Here is a 22,982-nt window from a genome sequence, read left to right as displayed (position 1 = left end):
AATAGCTGTAAATCATTCAGCTGAGGCGATGAAAACTAAATCTCTAAGCAGTTATAAACACTCGGAGGACCCCCCAGCGTGCTCGGGAAAACCCGAGCAATGAGTACACTCGCTCATCACTAATCACAAGGCTAAGTTCATCCATCTGGCTGCTCGATCTGCAGTGTGTCCATTTTTATGTGTCTGTCGTGCCTTTTTGTACAGTCATTTTAAATAAATCAGAGCTGTTTTGTATAGTTCTATTAAAGTTTGTAAGTTATAAGCAGCCTGTTAATAATACTGTTATCTTTATTACGGAAAAATACAATGTGTTTCTACTGATGGATTTTTCAGGCTGGAAAGGCCAATCCATGCATTTGAAGCTGTTTATAATAAAGAGATCCTCCACTCTGTGGATGTTCAGTAACCTGTGTCGTCTCTTCTGTCAATGATGTGATGTGACTTGTATAGTTTCTACAGTTTGGCCGAGCACAGGTAAGTGTCAGCTGCAGACTATAGTAGTCTGTACGCAGTATTCCCGCCTTCCTGCGACCCTTGCAGTCAGGGGAACTATGTTGTTGTCCGCAGCTAGTTTGTAGGCCGATTTAGGCAACTGTAAGCTAATCTTTGTGTCCAGTGTAATGGGTGTCTGAGCAAGAAGCAGACACATACAGAAGACGGCCTCTGTAAGAACAATAGTTCATCATAATATCCAATTTCCACCGCTTTGGAGGTGAAAGTAGGCCCTTTACCTCTTTTGCCCCTGTATGGTTGCACCCAGGGGCGTAATTATTGCGGTCGCCACTGCGACCGAGCCCGGCGGACCAGGGGCCCGGTGGGTCAGATGCATGCCAAAATCTGTTGCCGTGCAGGAGATTCCTCCCGCACGACAACAGACAGACCCACTCTCCAAGCAGTAGTGTAGCTACCGGGGGGGGGGGGGGGCTGTGGCAGATGGGGCGGTGGCCCAGGGCCCCGTGCTCTGAGGGGGCCACCCAGAGCTTATGCTACTATATCGGCGTGCACAGCACACTGATACAGTTACATTCTGCGGCAGAGCAGGGAGACCCGATCTCCCTGCTCTGCCACTGTGTGGCCTGAGGCGGTTGGGGGGCCCTGTGCCAGCAGTGGGCCCCCCGCCTGTCATCGCAGGGTCAGCTTGAGAGAGGGGTAGCGTTACGCTCCTCCCATCATCCCCCGTCAGCGTCTGACGTCGCTGACACTGACTGGTTAGCGATGACTTCAATACCCGGCGCCCACTATCAGGAGATGAGCGGGCGCTCGGAGCACCGCGGGAACAAGGAGGAAGAAAGAAGCGTATTGCTTTTTGGTTTTTTTTTATCGGGTGCATTATACTTTACAGTCTGCCTAATGGGGGGTGCAATATACTATACAGACTGCATATGGGGGTGCATTATACTATACAGACTGCATATGGGGGTGCATTATACTATACAGAAGGCCTAATGGGGGTGCATTATATTGTACTGGCTGCCTAATGGGGGTGCATTATACTGTACTGGCTGCATAGGGGGTGCATTATGCTATACAGACTGTCTAATAGGGGTGTATTTTTCTGTACTGGCTGCCTATGGGGAGTGCATTATAAAGCTATAGTGTGCAAAATGAATAGGGAAAATGTGAATTTGGGTGGAAAATATTTTGGCATGGTGGGGCGGGGCCCCATTTGAAAGTTCGCACTGGGGCCTGTAACTTTGTAGTTACGCCACTGGTTGCACCAGTGGTATGTCTGCACCTGGTCTGAGAACAAGCATGGGGGACATCAAAGGATAGCTCCTGAATGTTTAGATACCAGAATACCTTCTTAAAAGCATTGTGACTTTCTGCTATTTTAAAAGGGACAAAGTTTGGAAGTTATTCCCTATCCATAAACCACCAATCGCAGGAACTGGGTCTCTGTCACATGTGAATGGAGCGGTCTACCTCCCCTTGATTCTCAGCATCATCAGTTTCCAGGGCAGTTCTCGTAATCATTGCTCTTACGTTCCAGAGCCGTGTGCTTGCTTAAAGGGACTCTGTCACCTGAATTTGGAGGGAACAATTTTCAGTCATATGGGCGGGGTTTTCGGGTGTTTGATTCACCCTTTCCTTACCCGCTGGCTGCAATATTGGATTGAAGTTCATTCTCTGTCCTCCGTAGTAGATGCCTGCACAAGGCAATGCCTTGCGCAGGCGTGTACTATGGAGGACAGACGGAGGACAGAGAATGAACTTCAATCCAATATTGCAGCCAGCGGGTAAGGAAAGGGTGAATCAAACACCCGAAAACCCCGCCCATATGACTGAAAATTGTTCCCTCCAAATTCAGGTGACAGAATCCTTTTAAAGTCCCTGTTGTTTCTATATGTAATTAGAGTGATAATAGTGTAGACATAGAACAAACAATGATAAACCGATAATGTGCAGTAGCAGAATGAAGCTACTCATCAGAACTTTCACTCGAGGAGGAGCACTCGCCCGCATGCACCCAAGCAACCAGGAAGTTGGGGGACTGCAGAGCTATAAGCAGCTCAAGAGACAATTTAAGAATACCCCTTTAAAGACACTTTGCGGCAGCAAATTGCTATATCAAGGTTATTGGTTAGAAAGTTGCATTTAGTCAGTAAATGAACAATAAAAACTGCAAAGATGTGCATAGGCTTTACACATAAAGCAATTATTTTTTTAAAGATGACAGTGAGGCAACTGCCCATCTTCTGAATCTTAGGGCCACTTGCAGTATCTACCACCAGTGAATGCCATCTTCATACCAACCACAATATATGGGAAGAAAAGAGTTTAAATTTATTGATTGGAAATACTGGAGTAATGATCTTTGTTTTTCGAGACCATTTTCTATGCCATGAATTTTTAAGATCCAATCTGAAAGCAATGTTAAATGATCAGAACAAGCTTCTAATATACTCCAACTTCCTCCTTAAAATTTGCAGTTGTCGTTTAGGACTAAAAAGTGACTGACTTTACATGAGAAATATATACTCTGCTGCCCACCAATTGCCTCCTATTCATACGTTTCAATCACCCCTCCCCTGCCTTACCTGTGCTGGGTGGGAGGGAAGATGTGGTCTGGACGTAGCACTGCACTCTCCATGCCCCACATCTAGAAGTTGGCATACTGTGGACATCACTATTTAGGTTATGCCAGATCTCCAACCTCTTCTATAGACCACACGCCCTTGTTCAACATGAACAGCGGGTAACTGATTTATGTGTCCAGTACACCAGGTGTCTGAGCGCTAGCATGGGAAATATGAAAGGATAGCACCTCAAGGTCCTAGACATGTCTGAAACCCACAGAGAATGTGGTTCAAGATATGAAAGACTTCTTTTCCCTCACAAATGAAGCAGCTTAATAAATCAGCCCCACTGTGTCTGCTGAAACGTGGCTGCATTTCGGCTATAAAAATGCAGCCAGCAAGTTTTGTATCCAAGAAAGTTTGTCTTATGGCTGATAATGATGAAAAGACTAAATAGCTTTTTTTTAAAGAATTTTGCATGAAGGCATCTAGATATGACACCAGTGTATCGCATGTAAGATAACTGAGCGAAGTGGACCACGGTTTTTTTTTTTATTATATATTTTACATGTACAGGTTTTAGCATCTTTGGAACATATTTTTCTGGTGCCGCCAGATCTTTAAAAGGTCAACGAAAAATGTTTCCTGACTAATATGTTCTAATAAATAGCTATAATTCCCTAGAAATAATTCTGGAGCTTCTTTTCCCTTAACTTTGCCCTGTGCTCTTCCTCATTAATATATATAAGGTGACAACAGTGCGCTAGCATTTCCATATGTTGGTATATTTGATTTTATAGTCCGGAGGCAGATTTCTGTGATGAAGAACCCAGACACTAAGCCCTGATCACAGAGCTGCCCTCTGTCCTCCTGCCTGACACTGATCTATATGATTGGTGCAGAGAAGGAGAGGAAACTGCTGGGACCTGCAGGAGCTGAGCAGCTGAAGGACCTTCTCTGGGCTGGCTCCAGGACCTTTCAGGTCATATGATCAGTCACCTGACTGGAAGGAACTGCAAGATGTAATGTATAGGGTGTATGTATATAAATGTGTGTATGTAACGGCATGTAGAGCTGTTGTGTCAATATGCATACAACCCCTGGCAATCATAATTTTTTCCTCAGAATTGAGTGACTCCATAATTTTTCCCCTATGCTTTGTTAAAAAAAAAAAATAACCATTACTGACTACCACATTTTTTGTTCTTGATTTCTTTTAGTGTTTCTTAAAGCCAGAAAGTTGCCATTTGAAATGACTTTAGTTTTGTGCCATGTCTGTGATCTGATTTATTTCTACAAAATTAAACAACTGAATGAACATCCTCCAAGGCCGGTGATTCCATCATTTTTGCCAGGGGTTTGTATGTAACAGACCTGTGGTTCTATATCTGCCTGTGTAGCAGAGCTGTGAGTATAAATGTGCATGTGTAGCAGAGCTGTGCGTATGTATCTGCATATGTAGCAGAGCTGTGTGTATGTATATGTGCATATGTAGCACAGCTGTGTGTGTGTGTATACTACACATTGCAGAAAAATAGTAAAAATAAATCTATTACCTCCATATCTACCCATGAGCACTGAAATGAGTGATAATGACCTCTCCACTTTACACCGCAAGGTAAGTTTAGTTTGATATGACTTGCGTTTATGAAAATATCTGAAATTTTCTGAAAAACAATTCTTAGATCTGTTTTTATAGTACTGGCCACTTTATTTTAATAAATGTGTTGAGACATGAATATGTGGCACTTACTAATATATAAGTATTACAGGTTCTCCTTTTTGAAGTGCATTCCCATTATTAACTATGGTGTTGTTTGAAGGCCACTTGTTAGCGCAGCCTTCCTCACACATTCTCTTCTCACATATGGTTGCTCATGAAGGAGCATATGACCAGACCTGTCCAAAAGCCTCCTCTAATTGAAGACCAGTTTTCCTATGTGCAGAGTTTTTTTTAGTAAGTGCCAGAAAATCATGTCCCCAGCACATGGAGAAAAAATAGACAATCCCCTTTAATTTTTACACTAGATAAATGAAAATTTAGAGACCAAAACCCATCAGTAGAGGGGGTGTACGAACAGCAAGACCGACCATTATCTTTATATTTTTTGGCTTACCCTTTTAATCTCTTGGAAAAAATGGTGCAAATATAAGATTTATTTTCCATAATTTCACATTCTTCACCTCCAAAGAAAATGTGAGAAGAAATCTAAAACATATTAGTGATTAACTTGTACACTTAAGGTACATGACTGCTTATGTCTTTCGCCTCATCAGGACAGACATCGGAGTGGTAAATCGGAACGCTTTCACCATTATTCAGTTTTAGCATGACATCTTGTAAATTCCACCTAAAGCATAAACAAAAAAAAGTTTTAAAGGGTTATACACATCTCCTTAATTAATTTTGGGTTTGCAAATACAAGCAATTTTACAAATGTTTCTGCTTATTAAAATTTTCAGCCGTTCTTGAGATATTAATACTTTTTTTGTTTAGTTTGTTGTCTTGGAGCCCGACCACTGCTGCTAGACAAGCAGAATATGCCCAGTACAAACTCTTTTCTACTGAGCATGTAAGCAGTGCGCTGAAGCTGGTGAGGATCAGTGGAGCCCCCTGTGACCTAATAATCCAGGCCAGCTAAAAGGTACCTTCACACGAAACAACATCGCTAGCGATCCGTGACGTTGCAGCGTCCTGGCTAGCGATATCGTTTCGTTTGACACGCAGCAGCGATCAGGATCCTGCTGTGATGTCGCTGAATAAAGTCCAGAACTTTATTTGGTCGTCCGATCGCTGTGTATCGTTGTGTTTGAAAGCAAAAGCAACGATACCAGCGATATTTTACACTGGTAACCAGGGTAAACATTGGGTTACCAAGCGCAGGGCCGCGCTTAGTAACCCGATGTTTACCCTGGTTACCAGCGTAAAAGTAAAAAAAACAAACAGCACATACTTACATGCGTCCCCCAGCGTCTGCTTCCTGACACTTACTGAGCGCCGGCCCTAAAGTGAAAGTGAAAGCACAGCGGTGACGTCACCGCTCTGCTGTTAGGGCCGGAGCTCAGTCAGTGTCAGGAAGCAGACGCTGGGGGACGCATGTAAGTATGTGCTGTTTGTTTTTTTTACTTTTACGCTGGTAACCAGGGTAAACATCGGGTTACTAAGCGCGGCCCTGCGCTTAGCAACCCGATGTTTACCCTGGTTACCCGGGGACCTCGGCATCGTTGGTCACTGGAGAGCGGTCTGTGTGACAGCTCTCCAGCGATCAAACAGCGACGCTGCAGCGATCAGCATCGTTGTCGCTATCGCTGCAGCGTCGCTTCGTGTGAAGGTACCTAAAAGCTAGACCGCAGCAGTGGTCCGTCTCATAGGCAACCATCAGTAAACAAAAAAAGGTTAACATTTTAAGAACAATTACAAAAGTGCTTGTTTTTTACAAGTACTATCCAACGATATCTATCTATGAAGATGGGAACAACCCTTTATATGTCGTGATAGACCTTGCTGACCTTACCTAACTGATGAGGATAGAATTAGACAACACAAGAGGAGAATAATCAAACTGAATACACAGCCTCTCCAGCCCATACACACCTTCGGCTGAACTGGTCTTTGACAGCTGTGCTGTAGAGATACCCGCCCATTGTGGTTCCCGACACTGGTATCTTGATCTGGAAGCACATGAAAACAGTAATACAAAAAGGCTTGAGGGCAGTACTCGAATTCCCAAAGAGTGACATCAGCTAATACTGTCACGGTAGCCTGTAAGGCGGTTAGGAGACACTCGTATGTACATGTGCTTAAGGTGACTCACCACACAAGCAAGTCATGTCCTAATGGAACGTAGAGAAAACTCCCATTTCAACATTTCACAGGAGTTGCATAAAATGATGAATAACTTTCTAAAGAGATGAAATAACTAGCGTTCTGCTGGCTTAGAACAATAGCACCAATTGTCAAAGAAATTTGGTACAACCTCCATTCCCATATAAACAAAACTATGTCAGGAAATCCTTATTTCTCCATAAATATCACTACATATTACTGTAAGATGGTGCTCTGTATGCAAGAAGATTCTGTAGTGGGTAAAATCATAAAAAAATGGGTGGTACTCACCGAGAGTAGATTAATTCTTCCTTATTGGTAGAAATCCATGAAAAATTGCACACCGATAAGGCTACGTTCACACGTTCAGTATTTGGTCAGTATTTTACCTCAGTATGTGTAAGCCAAAACCAGGAGTGGAACAATCTGAGGTAAAGTATAATACAAACACGTCACCACTTCTGTATTATCACCCACTCCTGATTTTGGATTACAAATACTGAGGTAAAAAACTCCTCAAATACTGAACGTTTGTACGTGGCCTAATAGGAAGCTAGAGGTGCTACAGGCAATCACCATTTTGTGTTACGTTACACTTCTACGGGCCTATAATAGCCGAATGTAACGCAAAGCAGTCCTTGCCTGTAGTGTGTCTCACTCCCTTTTACCGGTGTCCACTTTTTTCGTGGATTTCTACCGGTAAGAAGAATATCTATTTTCGGTGAGTGCCATTCATTTCTTCTAACTTGACCCGGCACAAATTGTCATAATCTAATGCGTGCTGCACTTTGATGTCTCAGCAGATCCTATAAAGAACCTACCTGGGCTGTTGTCTTATCAACATGGTTGTATTTGTCTGTAAGCCGAAGATTGTGGACCTTAAGAGGTGGTGCTCCTAACATCTCTAACACATTAGACTGGGACTGAAGTTTCTGCAGCGCATCCAAGTAATATTCTTTCTGCGCAAAGGATTCTGAAATTTTGAGAAACATAATATTACATTTACTCCATCTAGATGGAGCAAAAGTCTTTTTTCCTAAAAACACAAGCCAAAAACCACATGTATGTAAATAAAAAGCATGTTTTTACATAAACTCAAAAATCCTTCACATTGAACCACATAATTTCCATAATACACTATGCCACCACCAAGTAAAATTCCACAAAACATGGAAAACGCTATAACGTAAGATGCAAATTGCCTCTGCTGAAAAAAAGAGAACTTAACTCTATAGCGCCACCTATTGGAAGTAGCGATCCTACAAGTCACAATCAACCCTTTAACGAGTCGTGCAATATGACTTAGGATAAAAGCCAAATTAGTATCTCAATTCGCAGACACGGTGTTTCGGGCTGTTGGCCCTCGTCAGTGCGAAGCATGAGAACTGATTTGGCTAGGTGAGAGGCTCTGGACTGGGGTCTAAGGGGTAACGTTTCTCCTATGGAGAGTGACATACCAGCTGGCTTGTCAAGGTAAGGAGGCTTATTCGCCGTGCAATGCTACTCTGGGAATTTAAATATGCAAATTGCCTCTGCTGAAAAAAAGGCAGTATCAATAGTAAAAAGAGAAAGAGAGCGAGCGAGAGAATTTCCCTGACGGGAAATTTTTCCACGCATGCTCTCTTTGAAAAGGCGGGACCCATCGCTGGATTCCTGCTTTCCACAGGCAGCGACGCACACATCCGTCACAATCCGTCGCTAATACAAGTCTATGAGAAAATGCAGGATCCTGCAAATTTTTTTGCAGGATCCTGCATTCTCAAAAAACTACGAATTGTGACGGGAGCTGAAAGATGGAAGTGTGAAAGAGGCCTTAGGGACCTTAAAGGGAACCTGTCACCCCGTTTTTTCCGTATGAGATAAAAATACTGTTAAATAGGGCCTGAGCTGTGCATTGCAATAGTGTATTTTGTGGACCCCGATTCCCCACCTATGCTGCCGAAATACGTTACCAAAGTAGTCGTTTTCGCCTGTCAATCAGGCTGGTCTGGTCAGATGGGCGTGGTGTCTTCCCCCAGATCTTGCTTAGTTTTCCATTGGTGGCGTAGTGGTGTGCGCATGTCCAAGGTCCCGAATCCACTGCACAGGGGAGTGAAAAGAGCGCGATGTGCACTATTTCATTGGTGATCGGTGGGGGCGGCCATCTTCCTTTGGCCGCGCGTGCGCAGAAGCGGCGCTCTGCTGGCCGCGGCTTCAGGAAAATGGCCGCGGGATGCCGCGCGTGCGCAGATGGAGATCGCGGCGGCCATTTTCCTGAAGCAGAGTTCGCATCTCTGCTTTAGGAAAATGGCCGCCGCGATCTTCATCTGCGCACGCGCGGCATCCCGCGGCCATTTTCCTGAAGCCGCGGCCAGCAGAGCGCCGCTTTTGCGCATGCGCGGCCAAAGGAAGATGGCCGCCCCCACCGATCACCAATGAAATAGTGCACATCGCGCTCTTTTCACTCCCCTGTGCAGTGGATTCGGGACCTTGGACATGCGCACACCACTACGCCACCAACGGAAAACTAAGCAAGATCTGGGGGAAGACACCACGCCCATCTGACCAGACCAGCCTGATTGACAGGCGAAAACGACTACTTTGGTAACGTATTTCGGCAGCATAGGTCGGGAATCGGGGTCCACAAAATACACTATTGTAATGCTCAGCTCAGGCCCTATTTAACAGTATTTTTATCTCATACGGAAAAAACGGGGTGACAGGTTCCCTTTAATTGATGTATGTTCCAGCATATATAAACATTTCGGGAGAATTATCATTTTAATGAGGCCAATTCTACCCGCCACAGATAGGGGCAGCTTAGACCATACCTCAAACTTTTTCTTCATCATATCGCCCAGTGGGTATATATTATCCCTAAGGTCTTTACTTGGGTTTTGATTCATTACAATGCCTAGGTACTTAAATTTTTGTACTACTTGTAAGCCAAATAGCCCAGGTACGGTTATATTATCCACTAGTGGCATGACCACAGACTTACTCCAATTAATTTTAAAACCCGATAACTCTCCAAAATAATTGATAATGTCAATTGCCCTAGGAAGAGATTGCTCTACTTCATCAAAAAAGAGTACCAGGTCATCAGCATACAATCCCACCTTGTCCACCCTGGAATTTATATTAATTCCTTTCACCAAAAGATCTTGTCTAATCCCAAGTGCAACTGGCTCAATCGCAAGAGCAAAGAGATTATGGTCCTCACTTGAGCAGTGAATGTCATAAGTCTGAAACTAGCCTAACTGCATTAAAAGTAATGGGAAAAAGTGACATCAAACTACTCCCTAGGCATCAAGCGACGTCATGACATGGGAGTCTAATAATTGCAAGAGGTTCTCAGGATTCCAGGATTCAAGTACTGGGCAAGAAAGTTCATATTGCCCTTGCTCGGCTGCCAAGGAGTACCAAAGTGGATGCTGGACCAGGGAAAGGACGTCACTTTTTGCTCTCCTCTAGTTGTAGTAATCCAGTAATTCCGAAACCCTTATGTTGACGGGAAGGAAGAAACCGAGAAACTCATCAAAAATGACGCCTCGAAAGTGATGTAAATTAAGGCACAAATGTACTACAGTCTATGACTAGAGAACATTTCTTCTGCCGACACATGGAAGTTGAAAGATGTGTCGAATTAATTTATTTGTAGATTGTGAGCTCTCGCGGGCAGTGTCCTCTCTCCTTCTGTACCAGTTGTGACTTGTATTGTTTAAGAATATTGTACCTGTTTTTATTATGTATACCCCTCCTCACATGTAAAGCGCCATGGAATAAATGGCGCTATAATAATAATGATAATAATAGACAAGTGCCTCTTAATGTCTTTGGTGCATCTAACACCACTTGTGCACCATGGATCAAGACTTGCGTGCAAAATGTCAGTCTTGAAGAATCAGGGCCTATGAGTCAAGACACCATGCTGCTGATGGTAAAAAATAAGCTGAGAGCTTCTGCCTTTTCCTCTCAGTGGGATTATCAGGATCTGGACACCCACAAAACTACTCAATGGTCGCCATAACATATCAAAACGTTTTTAAAAGTTTAGTTACTTTTAAGGGGTGGACTCATGAGGGTAATCCCTGAACGTATGCCCTAGTTGAACAAACACCATGTGATACCACATTTCCACAACTAGAGGAGCAGCAGGAGCAATGTGCAGCTGGCAGATGCTTTCCCTGGTGAAACCAGCTGATCTCCATGGGTTTCCGCTGATAGGCCTGCAACAATCAACTGTTAGACATTCCTGTCCTAAAGGTACAGTATACTTTCCCACATGTGTATTGGATATTATGTTACAGTAATAAATGCATTATTCAGTAAGACTATGGGTTGTGATCACTGGTGTTCCCTATGACAATCATGCAATATATGACAAGTATTCAATAAGTGGAACCACCTTGGGTGGGTGTAATGGCGGGGGGGGGGGGGCAGAGGAATATGACACAATAGGCTATTAAACAGCAAAATAACCATCTGTTATATTTTACTATGTATCAAGCAGTAGACAACACAGTAACTTCCCGAAAGGAAATAAAGATTTAGACTTTGAATTGATCAATGTGTCTACAAATAAGCAGACAATGTAAAAATCTGGAGCATACAAGAACGGAAGAGAACTATCAAATACTGTGTAAGCAGCATAGTCCACTTACTCTGAATCAAATAATACATCATGGCACATCCTCCTCCTGACACTACACCCAAATAAATGGCCATATGTTGAAGGTTCCGCAAAGGCACTGGCATCCTTCCTGTAGAAACAAACACAGATGTTCTGTCATTCTCAGGAAGTCTTGGGTGTACAATCTGTCCACTTAAAGTTTTTGCTTTGTCATTTTCACAGAAATGTTGAAGGACCACAGTATTCCACCTTGAATACTAAAAACAAAGACACCTGTGTGTAGGTAGGACAGCGTTTTAGTCCTCTGTGTCTTATTCTATATTTATAGCTACACAAACCTTTTCACAGTCTTTCCATTTATAACTTATGGTTATTAAATACCAAACAATACAAAGTTCCAGCAATAGCTAGTATGTAGGATGGGTGCCAACACCTTACCTGCTAAGAGAAGTCATAGATTTACTAAAATAGATTTGCTTCATATCCTTTTATCATATATAAAAGTATATATACATATATATATACACAGACGGTGGGGGAATAGGTATTTAGTCAGCCGCCAATTGTGCAAGTTCTCCCACTTAAAAAGGTGAGAGATGCCTGTAATTTACATCATAGGTAGACCACAACTATGAGAGTCAGGGACTCATGTGCAATGTGAGTTGGTGATAGGTGGGGGGTGGGGTATATAGCAATCTGCATTGTTTATGGCTCTTTAGGCTATGTGCACACGTCAGGATTTCTGGCAGAAATTTTCCTGACAAAAAACAGACATTTCTGCCGGAAATCCGCATGCGTTTTTACCGCGTTTTTGATGTGTTTTTTTGCGGTTTTTTCCCAATGCATAGAATAGCGGGAAAAACGCATCATGTGCCCAAAAATTGCAGAATGCATTCTAAATGATAGGATGCATAATGCATGCGTTTTTAATGAGTTTTTAATGAGTTTTTATAGCGAAAAAAATGCGAAAAAAAAACGCGAAAAAACCTGAACGTGTGCACATACCCTTATGTACTGTTGAGATGTTTTATCTTTTCTAACATCATGCTTTGGAGCTGTTTCTTTGAAAAAGGGACCAGGACGACTGATCCGTGTACATGAAAGAATGAATGGGCCATGTATCGTGAGATTTTGAGTGCAAACCTCCTTCCATCAGCAAGGACACTGAAGATGAAATATGGATGGGTCTTTCAGCATGATAATAATCCCAAGCACACCACCAGCGCAATGAAGGAGTGCCTTCGTAAGAAGCATATGAAGGTCCTGGAGTGGTCTAGCCAGTTTCCAGATCTCAACCCCATAGAAAACCTATGGAGGGAGTTGAAAGTCCGTGTTGCCCAGTGACAGGCCCAAAACATCACTGCTCTAGAGGAGATCTGCATGGAGGAATGGGACAACATACCACCAACAGTGTGTGGCAACCTTGTGAAGACTTACAGAAAACGTTTTACCTCTGTCATTGCCAACAAAGGATATATAACAAAATATTGAGATGGACTTCTTTTAATGACCAAATACGGTACTTATTTTCCAGCATAATTTGCTAAATAAATCTTGCCAAATCAGACAAGGTGATTTTCTGGATTTGTTTTCTCATTTTGACTCTCATAGTTGTGGTCTACCTATGATGTCAATTACAGGCCTCTCTCATCTTTTTAAGTGGGAGAACTTGCACAATTGGTGGCTGACTAAATACTTTTTTTTCCCAACTGTGTGTGTATATATACACACACTCAAATCCATATACAAAAATAAAAAGTTGTGCAATTATGGAAATCACAGGATATATAGATATTTTAATGATATGCTAATGATGAAAAAATATAAACAAAATGTAAAAACTATTCAGTATCGAGTGTGAGTACCACGAGGAGAAATATACACAGAGATATGCCTTGGCTGCTATCAATGAGGCTATTAATGGTTGTCTGAGGAATGTTCTGCCAAGCTGAATACACTTAGGCACTCAAATCATCAACATCCGCTGCTGGCAGCTCTCTTTGCAATTGCTGACCAACTATGTCCAATATGAGCCTAATGGGAGATAAATCCAGAGACACTGCAGTCAATGGTAGCACATTTAGACCACACAGGCTGCTCACAAGAGCAACTGCAACATGCGGCTTGAAATTGTGTTGAAAAATGGCTCCTAGGACATTTTGATTTGGTCATGGAACCAGTGGTTTGGCCATTTTTCCAATGTAACATCGAACTGTTATTGCACCTATAATGTAGATTAGAGGGGTCCAGTTCATGTATATTATACCACTATACACCATACTCCAAGGAGTAGGACTGAAGTTACGTTTCTTCCTCAATGCCATTCTGCATTGAAAGGGAAGTTAGAAATTACATACCAAACTTAAAGTATCAAACAGAATTAGGCTTCTTTCACACTAGCGTCGGGCTCGGCCCGTCGCAGTGCGTCGGGCCGAGGTTACCGACGCTAGCGTTCTCTGCGCCGCACAACGGGGGCAGTGGATGCATTTTCCAGCGCATCCGCTGCCCCATTGTGAGGTGCGGGGAGGTGGGGGTGGAAAAGGCGGACCGTCGGCAGCAAAAAACGTTACATGTAACGTTTTTTGCTCCCGGCGGACCGCCACAACACGGCGCTACCGTCTCACGACGGTTGCAACGTGTGTCAATGCGTCGCAAATGTTACTCTATGGGGCAAAAACGCATCCTGCAGACAACTTTGCAGGATGCGTTTTTCCCCCTAAACGACGCATTGCGACGTATTGAAAAGAACGCTAGTGTGAAAGTAGCCTTATTATTATTTATTTATATAGAACCATTAATTCCATGGTGCTGTACATAAGAAAGGGGTTACATACAGAGTTATAGATATCGTTTACAGTAAACAAATTTACGATGACAGACTGGTACAGAGTGGAGAGGACCCTGCCCTTGCGGACTTACATTCTATGGGATAATGGGAAGAGACAGAAGGTTGGGGGTGCAGCAGCTCTGGTGGTGGCGAGGAGGCAGCGGGGTCAGTGCAGGCTGTAAGCTTTCCTGAAGAGATGGGTTTTCAGGTTCCGTCTGAAGGATCCGAGGGTGGTGGATAATCGGATGTGTTGAGGTATGGAATTCCAGAGGATGGGGGACGGAATCTGCACAAACCATCAAAGGGCGTTTGCACAACATTGTGCTATGAATCAAAGTCCAGCTACAGGTGCTCCACTGACTCCATACCACTGCAATGGTGCAGACCAAGACCGCAATGGAGGCTGGAGTCAAGGTTTATCCTCTTCAGTAATGAGTCCCTCTTTTGTCTTGATACAATCATAGTCGGAGATTGGTCTGAAGACCAAGTGGGCAACAGCATGAAGAGGCCTTCAGATGGAAACATCACACTGGTCCTTCTCCTGGAATTATGTTGTGGGGGTGGCATAATACAATAACTGGCATTATACATAGCCGTATTATAAATAAATAATTCTACTTTTGTGAATCCTATATATATAGGATTCAAAAAGGTAGAATAATGTATTTATAAAATATCTATGGCTAGTGGCAATGCCGAAGTGACATACACAAGCTGTGGAAGATAAACTTTGAAGGATTTTCTATGTCACACAAGTTGGTTCCAGAATCTTTAATCCACTTGACGGGATTAGCAAAATCTACACTAATTTACACGTCTTCACCAGTAATTGCACTCAAAGATAAAGCATTGACCTTTTGGGAACTCTTTAGCTTTGTAGGGATAATCGTGAACAGCAAAAAATGTAAACACAATAAAATAAATTGCAGAATGTAATCACTCACCCTGAACATACACTAAATACGGTATGTACACTGCTCAAAAAAAATAAAGGGAACACTAAAATCCCACATCCTAGAAATCACTGAATGAAATATTCCAGTTGTAAATCTTTATTCATTACATAATGGAATGTGTTGAGAACAATAAAACCTAAAATTGATCAATGTAAGTCACAACTAATACCCCATGGAGGTCTGGAGTTGGAATGATGCTTAAAATCAAAGTGTATGATCTCCCTACAACACCTGGGCATGCTCCTGATGAGGTGGCGGATGATCTCCAGAGGGATCTCCTCTCAGATCTGGACTAAAGCATTCGCCAACTCCTGGACAGTCTGTGGTGCATGGTACGAGACATGATGTCCCAGATGTGTTCAATCAGATTCAAGTCTGGGGAATGGGCAGGCCAGTCCATAGCTTTAATGCCTTCATCTTGCAGGAACTGCTAACACACTCCAGCCACATGAGATCTGGCATTGTCCTGCATTAGGAGGAACCCAGGGCCAACCAGCATATGGTCTCACAAGGGGTCTGAGGATCTCATCTCGGTACCTAATGGCAGTCAGGCTACCTCTGGCGAGCACATGGAGGGCTGTGCGGCCCTCCAAAGAAATGCCACCCCACATCATTACTGACTCACTGCCAAACCGCTCATGCTGAAGGATGTCGCAGGCAGCAGATCGCTGTCCACGGCGTCTCCAGACTCTGTCACGTCTGTCACATGTGCTCAGTGTGAACCTGCTTTCATCTGTGAAGAGCATAGGGCACCAGTGGCAAATTTGCCAATCCTGGTGTTCTGTGGCAAATGCCAAGCGTACTGAAAGGTGTTGGGCGGTGAGCACAGCCCCCATCTGTGGATGTCGGGCACTCAGACCATCCTCATGGAGTCGGTTTCTAACCATTTGTGCAGACACATGCACACTTGTGGCCTGCTGGAGGTCATTTTGCAGGGCTCTGGCAGTGCTCCTCCTGTTCCTCCTTGCACAAAGGCTGAGGTAGTGGTCCTGCTGCTGGGTTGTTGCCCTCCTACGGCCCCCTCCACGTCTCCTGGTGTACTGGCCTGTCTCCTGGTAGCGCCTCCAGCCTCTGGACACTACGCTGACAGACACAGCAAACCTTCTTGCCACAGCTCGCATTGATGTGCCATCCTGAATGAGCTACACTACCTGAGCCACTTGTGTGGGCTGTAGAGTCCGTCTCATGCTATCACGAGTGTGAAAGCACAACCAACATTGAAAAGTGACTAAAACATCAGCCAGAAAGCATTGGTACTGAGAAGTGGTCTGTGATCCCCACCTGCAGAACCACTCCTTTATTGAGTGTGTCTTGATAATTGCCAATAATTTCCATCTGTTGTCTATTCCATTTGCACAACAGCATGTGAAATTGATTGTCAATCAGTGTTGCTTCCTAAGTGGGCAGTTTGATTTCACAGAAGTTTGATTTACTTGGAGTTATATTTTGTTGTTTAAGTGTTCCCTTTATTTTTTTGAGCAGTGTATATCTATCTACAGTTGTGGCCAAAAGTATTGACACCCCTGCAATTCTGTCAGATAAAACTCAGTTTCTTCCTGAAAATGATTGCAAACACAAATTATTTGGTATTATTATCTTCATTTAATTTGTCTCAAATGAAAAAACACAAAAGAGAATGAAGCAAAAAGCAAAACATTGATCATTTCACACAAAACTCCAAAAATGGGCCAGACAAAAGTATTGGCACTCTCAGCCTAATACTTGGTTGCACAACCTTTAGCCAAAATAACTGCGACCAACCGCTTCCGGTAACCATCAATGAGTTTCTTAGAATGCTCTGCTGGAAGTTTAGACTATTCTTCTTTGGCAAACTGCTCCAGGTCCCTGATATTTGAAGGGTGCCTTCTCCAAACTGCCATTTTTAGATCTCTCCACAGGTGTTCTATGGGATTCAGGTCTGGACTCATTGCTGGCCACCTTAGAAGTCTCCAGTGCTTTCTCTCAAACCATTTTCTAGTGCTTTTTGAAGTGTGTTTTGGGTCATTGTCCTGCTGAAAGACCCATGACCTCTGAGGGAGACCCAGCTTTCTCACACTGGGCCCTACATTATGCTGCAAAATTTGTTGGTAGTCTTCAGACTTCATAATGCCATGCACACAGTCAAGCAGTCCAGTGCCAGAGGCAGCAAAGCAACCCCAAAACATCAGGGAACCTCCGCCATGTTTGACTGTAGGGATTGCATTTTCTTTGAATGCCTCTTTTTATCTCCTGTAAACTCCATGTTGATGCCTTTGCCCAAAAAGCTCTACTTTTATCTCATCTGACCAGAGAACATTCTTCCAAAATGTTTTAGGCTTTTTCAGGTAAGTTTTGGCAAACTCCAGCCTGGCATTTTTAGGTCTCGGGGTAAGAAGTGGGGTCTTCCTGGGTCTCCTACCATACAGTCCCTTTTCATTCAGACGCCGACGGATAGTACGGGTTAACACTGCTGTACCCTCAGACTGCAGGGCAGCTTGAACTTGTTTGGATGTTAGTCGAGGTTCTTTATCCAACATCCGCACAATCTTGCTTTGAAATCTCTTGTCAATTTTTCCTTTCCGTCCACATCTAGGGAGGTTAGCCACAGTGCCATGGGCTTTAAACTTCTTGAGGACACTGCGCACGGTAGACACAGGAACATTCAAGTCTTTGGAGACGGACTTGTAGCCTTGAGATTGCTCATGCTTCCTCACAATTTGGTTTCTCAAGTCCTCAGACAGTTCTTTGGTCTTCTTTCATTTGTCCATGCTCAATGTGGTCCACACATGGACACAGGACAGAGGTTGAGTCAACTTTAATCCATGTCAACTGGCTGCAAGTGTGGTTTAGTTATTGCCAACACCTGTTAGGTGCCACAGGTAAGTTACAGGTGCTGTTAATTACCCAAATTAGAGAAGCATCACATGATTTTTTGAACAGTGCCAATACTTTTGTCCACCCCCTTTTTTATGTTTGGTGTGGAATTATGACCAATTTGGCTTTAGGACAATTCTTTTTGTGTTTTTTCATTTAAGACAAATTAAATAAAGATAACAATACCAAAGAATTTGTGTTTGCAATCATTTTCAGTAAGAAACTGAGTATTATCTGACAGAATTGCAGGGGTGTCAATACTTTTGGCCACAACTGAATCTATCTATCTATATATATAGATACACACACACACACACACACATATACTGTATATATACAGTGCCTTGAAAAAGTATTCATACCCCATTCGATCCGATAGATGCTACAGCGCAGGCGCCGCCAGCGCCATCTTCGTGGAGACAATTTTTTTCCTCTAGCGAAGTGGCGTCAGCGGTGCCTGCACTGTAGCATCTATTGGATCGCCGATAGATGCTACTACGCAGGCGCCATTTTGAGAGAATTTGTTTTTCTCTGAATAAAGTTATCAGCAAATAAAATAATTAAAAGCACATTATAGATATGATCATGCTGCACGGCCGCCACCTGCCTGCTGAATGTGTGTTTTTTCCCCAAAACATATTATATACAGTATGTAAAATAGGGGGCAGGATACTAAGGCACCAGTGACCTATCGGCAGTCTGCATTATGAATACCTAATCAGAGCACCATATGAAGACCCCCACAGGCCGCCCCGCAGCACGAGCATATCATTGACTTAAAACTGAAAATATAGATTAAACAACAATCACAAGATGAATTTCATCAAACAAGGTATCATTGTAATCAGTATAACGACTCCAACCTGACACTGTCTGTAGGCTACTATGCACAATCCTTGTATGTCACTGTTTTCATTCTAAGGGTATTCATGCACCGGATCAGTAGACATACATATAAATCTATGATATAATGCTGGATGCGTCCTGCTGTCTGAAGCCGGTATAGACATGTGCCTGTGCACTGTGCCTGCTCAGTGTGGCTGGAGTCAGAAGGATACATCCAGCATTAGTAGACAAGGATGAGGCTGGAGGAAGAGTGTTGGGCCGGAGATAACGGAATGCATGAAAGCGGAAACGGCGCCGATTCAGCCATTGCTCGTAGTGTACAGAGCGGCTGTTGTAACCGAGTCCCCGACCCTGACTGGCAGCCGGCCTCAAAGTAGAGCCAGCGTCGGTGGCGCGGTTACAATGGCCGCTCTGTAGACTCAGAGCGGTGACCAAATCGGCACCACCCCCATGACTGAAACTGAATGCTGGCGGGGAGAATAAAGTTCATTTTCTCCCCACTGCATTCAGCTGCGTGCAGGCACCAGGCAGCATAATAATGCTATTAAACCTGCAGATTAGCTGATAGAGAAGATTACCAAAAAACACTTCTCAAGGGTTCGAAACCCGACACATGACAAGAGGTCTGCAAAAAAATCATGGATCAAAATCAAAAGTCAATGGGTTCGGGAAAAAAATCGTATCTCACTTAGATGACATCAGAGTGCGGTTTGATTTTCACAGACTGTCAAAAATGAAAAGGTGGAGAAACTTGTTCTTTTTTTCCCACACATACTAGAAAAACTGATAATACTCAGACCACAGTCTGCTGAAAGTAACCTGTCTGTTTTTCTCAATCATGAGAAAATCGGAGATCTGAATGAGACCTTAGTCATCAGTGAACTACTGTTACCATGTTGAAAGCAAAGATGCCAAAAAAACAATAACATGCCAGCATCAGAACTTGGGATAATAACTATAGGAGCGCAAATGACCAAAAGTGTAAAAAAGAGAGAGCGTGTACTTTGAACCGTTTAATACCCTGGTTTGTCATTCACAGATAAAGTTGTAGAGTATTCTACGGATGGACTTCTTATTTTTTCCACTATTTTGCACACTACGCATTCTTTACCTGATGACACAAACATGGCGACTTTATAGATGGCCTGCCCCAGAGGCTTACTCTGTCCTATGGCAATAAGCATGCATGTTTCACCACGATCGTGCATGTGTATAGTAGCACTGGAATAGAATTTAGAAGGGGTTGAAGTCACAACTTGTCCCCTAACTGTCCCAGTATCTTTGGGGCCCAAAAACAAAACATTTGGCATTGCACAGCTCTTCGTTACTGATCTGAACCCCTTTCCACAAAAACCTAGGGAATTTGGGAAGCTAAACAATAAGCAAATGAAACAGAAAACATAACCTCTCCAGAATTCAGAAGGGGATTAGTGATTATACAATTGGAAAGATGGCTTCCCTATTAGCCTAGAAGATTTGGGATTGTTCTCCCTTGCCTCCTGTTTGTGCCATAGCAGCCATAGTACATATACCATCCTCTATAATATGTTTCCACAGCGTTTGTCTATCCTACACCGAAACCACGGAACTTCCAGTGCAATTACTGGATAAGATATACATTCAGATGAGACTGTTATAGATCACTACAAGAAACTAATTAGGATTAGTCATGTTTAATTAACCTGAAAAAGTCAGCACACAAGAGGGTGGGCCAACCATACAAGTTTATCAACATCCAGCCGGCAGTTTCAACTTTGTGTTGATACCTTCTTTCTATCTGCATTGACATCGTTTTTTTTAGCATTTTACCCAATGGGTTACAGAAACATTACAATGCACAGTCATCAGGGTGGAGTCTACAGCTCCATCAATCACTAACTACAGGAAGCCACTATTGCAATGTCAAAAATGTTATCACTCTTGTAAGATGGGAGATATTTCTTCAACCTATGGTATAATAAATGCTGCAAATAATGTAAAATAGCCATGACTGCATAAACACGTAGAACGTTGGACATTTCTACTAAGGACCATATGTGATCACAAGTTATATGAAAGTCCCAATAAATACATGGGGAACAGAATCAGTGAGAATCTGATGGAAGTAACAAACACTGGGCAGAAGGAATCCAAGACTGCGATCTTCTAAGGATGCAATGTTATCGTGAGAATGGTCCTCGTGTGGACTGACACATGGACCACGATTCATCATTTACTTTTTTTTAAGTCACTTTTTTTTGCCATGTGCTGACATTTATTGCACCAAATTAATCAAAATGGTGCACACTGGTCATAACTGGATTGGAGCTGCAAAATGTTGCAATTGATGAATCAGGCGACAACATCTGGTTTCGCTAAACTCAACCAAGAAAGCAAACACCAAAACAAAAAGCTAGCACATATAAAATAGGCTTCAAAAAAGGACCAAATACAAAGATGAATAGAGTGCAAACAAAAAAAGGAGCAAAAACACACAAAACTAGACAAAACAAGCAGAAAGGCAATGATGAGTCTAAACTATTGTCTATAAATATTGACACAAATAAATCATAGATTGTTAGATGCTGGTGTTACCGTATGATTTTTTTAAAACAATTTTATTAGTTATGTGACTTCTTGAAGCAATTGGTCTCTCCGGATTTTATTCAGAGGTACCAGACTACAGGGGGCTGAATACAAACAGATTACAGTTTTCAAATTTATAATTTTAAAATATTTACAAATCCATGTATCATTTACTACACTTCACAAATACTTGCTACTTTGTGTTGGTATATATATTGTGGCTCAATAATATTGAGGTCAGGAGACTGAGAGGGCCACTCCAGATCCTTCACTTTGACCTGCTGTAGCCAATGACAGGTCGACTTGGCCTTGTGTTTTGGATCGTTGTCATGTTTTGGAGTGTCCATGTACGTCCCATGTGCAGCTTCCGGGCTGAAGATTGCAAATTTGCCTCCAGTATTCGCTGATAACGTGCTGCATTCATCTTTCCTTCAACTTTGACCAAGTTGCCTTGTGCTTTACAGTATAAATGGTGTTCCTTTCATCATAGGCCTTGTTGACCTCTCTCCAAATGTAACGTTTATGGTTGTGGCCAAAAAGTTCAATTTTGGTCTCATCACTCCAAATTACCTTGTTCCAGAAGTTTTGAGGCTTGTCTGTGCTGTTTTGCATATTGAAGGTGAGATACTTTGTGGCATTTGCGCAGTAATGGCTTTCTTCTGGTGACTTGACCATGCTGCCCATTTTTCTTCAAGTGCTTCCTTATTTTGCATCTTGAAACAGCCACCCCGCTAGCTTTCAGAGAGTCCAGTATTTAAGCTGATGTTATTTGTGGATTTTTCTTTGCATCCCGAACAATTTTCCTGGCAGTTGCCGACAAAATTTTTATTAGTCTACCTGACCGTCGTTTTGTTTTTATAGAGCTCCTGATTTTCCATTTGTTATATCACAGTCTGAATGCTGCTGACTGGCATTATCAATTCCTTGGATATCTTTTTGTTTCCCTTCCCTGTTTTATACAGTTCAACTACCTTTTCCCGTAGATCTGTTGACAATTCTTTTGCTTTCTCCATGACTCACAATACAGTAACGTCAGTGGCAAGATGAAATATGCAAGAGTCTGTCTGGATCCCAGAAACTCACTCAGCTTTCATGCACACACACTGACTACAAGCAAACAAGTCACAGGTGAGCATGTTATCTTTAGTAGCCAGTAAAACCCATTTGTGTCAACTTCTGTGCATGTTATCAGGCCAAAATCACCAGGGTGTGTGAACTTTTGATCAGGGTCATTTGGATGTTTTGGGTTGTCATTATGATTTAAAAAGAGAAGAACAGTAGTTTGACAATAAATGGCTTCACCCAACCACTAACCATGAGTGGAGAATACATTTTGGTGTTATCATTCATATTCTCTGAAAAAAAATGCCAAGAAAGCAAAAATTCTGCTGAGGTATGTAAACTTTTGAGCACAACCGTATCTACCCCATATCTATCTATCTATCTATCTAGTATCTATCTGAGAAGGAAACTGAATTTA

At 42.8% G+C, this 22,982-nt stretch overlaps 1 protein-coding gene across 5 annotated transcripts in view; it reads right to left on the bottom strand.

Annotated features, from left to right (window-relative positions):
• Nucleotides 1-4,948: 4,948 nt before the first annotated feature.
• The window catches only part of COA1 (cytochrome c oxidase assembly factor 1), a 154,151-nt gene continuing 136,117 nt past the window's right edge, over nucleotides 4,949-22,982 (bottom strand). For all 5 annotated transcript variants that reach the window (XM_077269163.1, XM_077269164.1, XM_077269160.1 and 2 more), the window contains 4 exons: nucleotides 11,487-11,585; nucleotides 7,665-7,816; nucleotides 6,613-6,689; nucleotides 4,949-5,368 (listed from right to left, as the gene is read on the bottom strand). In XM_077269163.1, the coding sequence (XP_077125278.1) occupies nucleotides 5,257-5,368; nucleotides 6,613-6,689; nucleotides 7,665-7,816; nucleotides 11,487-11,580 (435 nt within the window). In that variant the 5' untranslated portion in view covers nucleotides 11,581-11,585 and the 3' untranslated portion in view covers nucleotides 4,949-5,256. The remainder of the gene's footprint in view (nucleotides 5,369-6,612; nucleotides 6,690-7,664; nucleotides 7,817-11,486; nucleotides 11,586-22,982) is intronic.

Source organism: Ranitomeya variabilis, chromosome 6 (assembly GCF_051348905.1).
Source record: "Ranitomeya variabilis isolate aRanVar5 chromosome 6, aRanVar5.hap1, whole genome shotgun sequence".
NCBI lineage: Eukaryota > Metazoa > Chordata > Amphibia > Anura > Dendrobatidae > Ranitomeya > Ranitomeya variabilis.
Note: the sequence above shows the minus strand (reverse complement) of the source record. Positions and strands in the feature narration are given on the sequence as shown.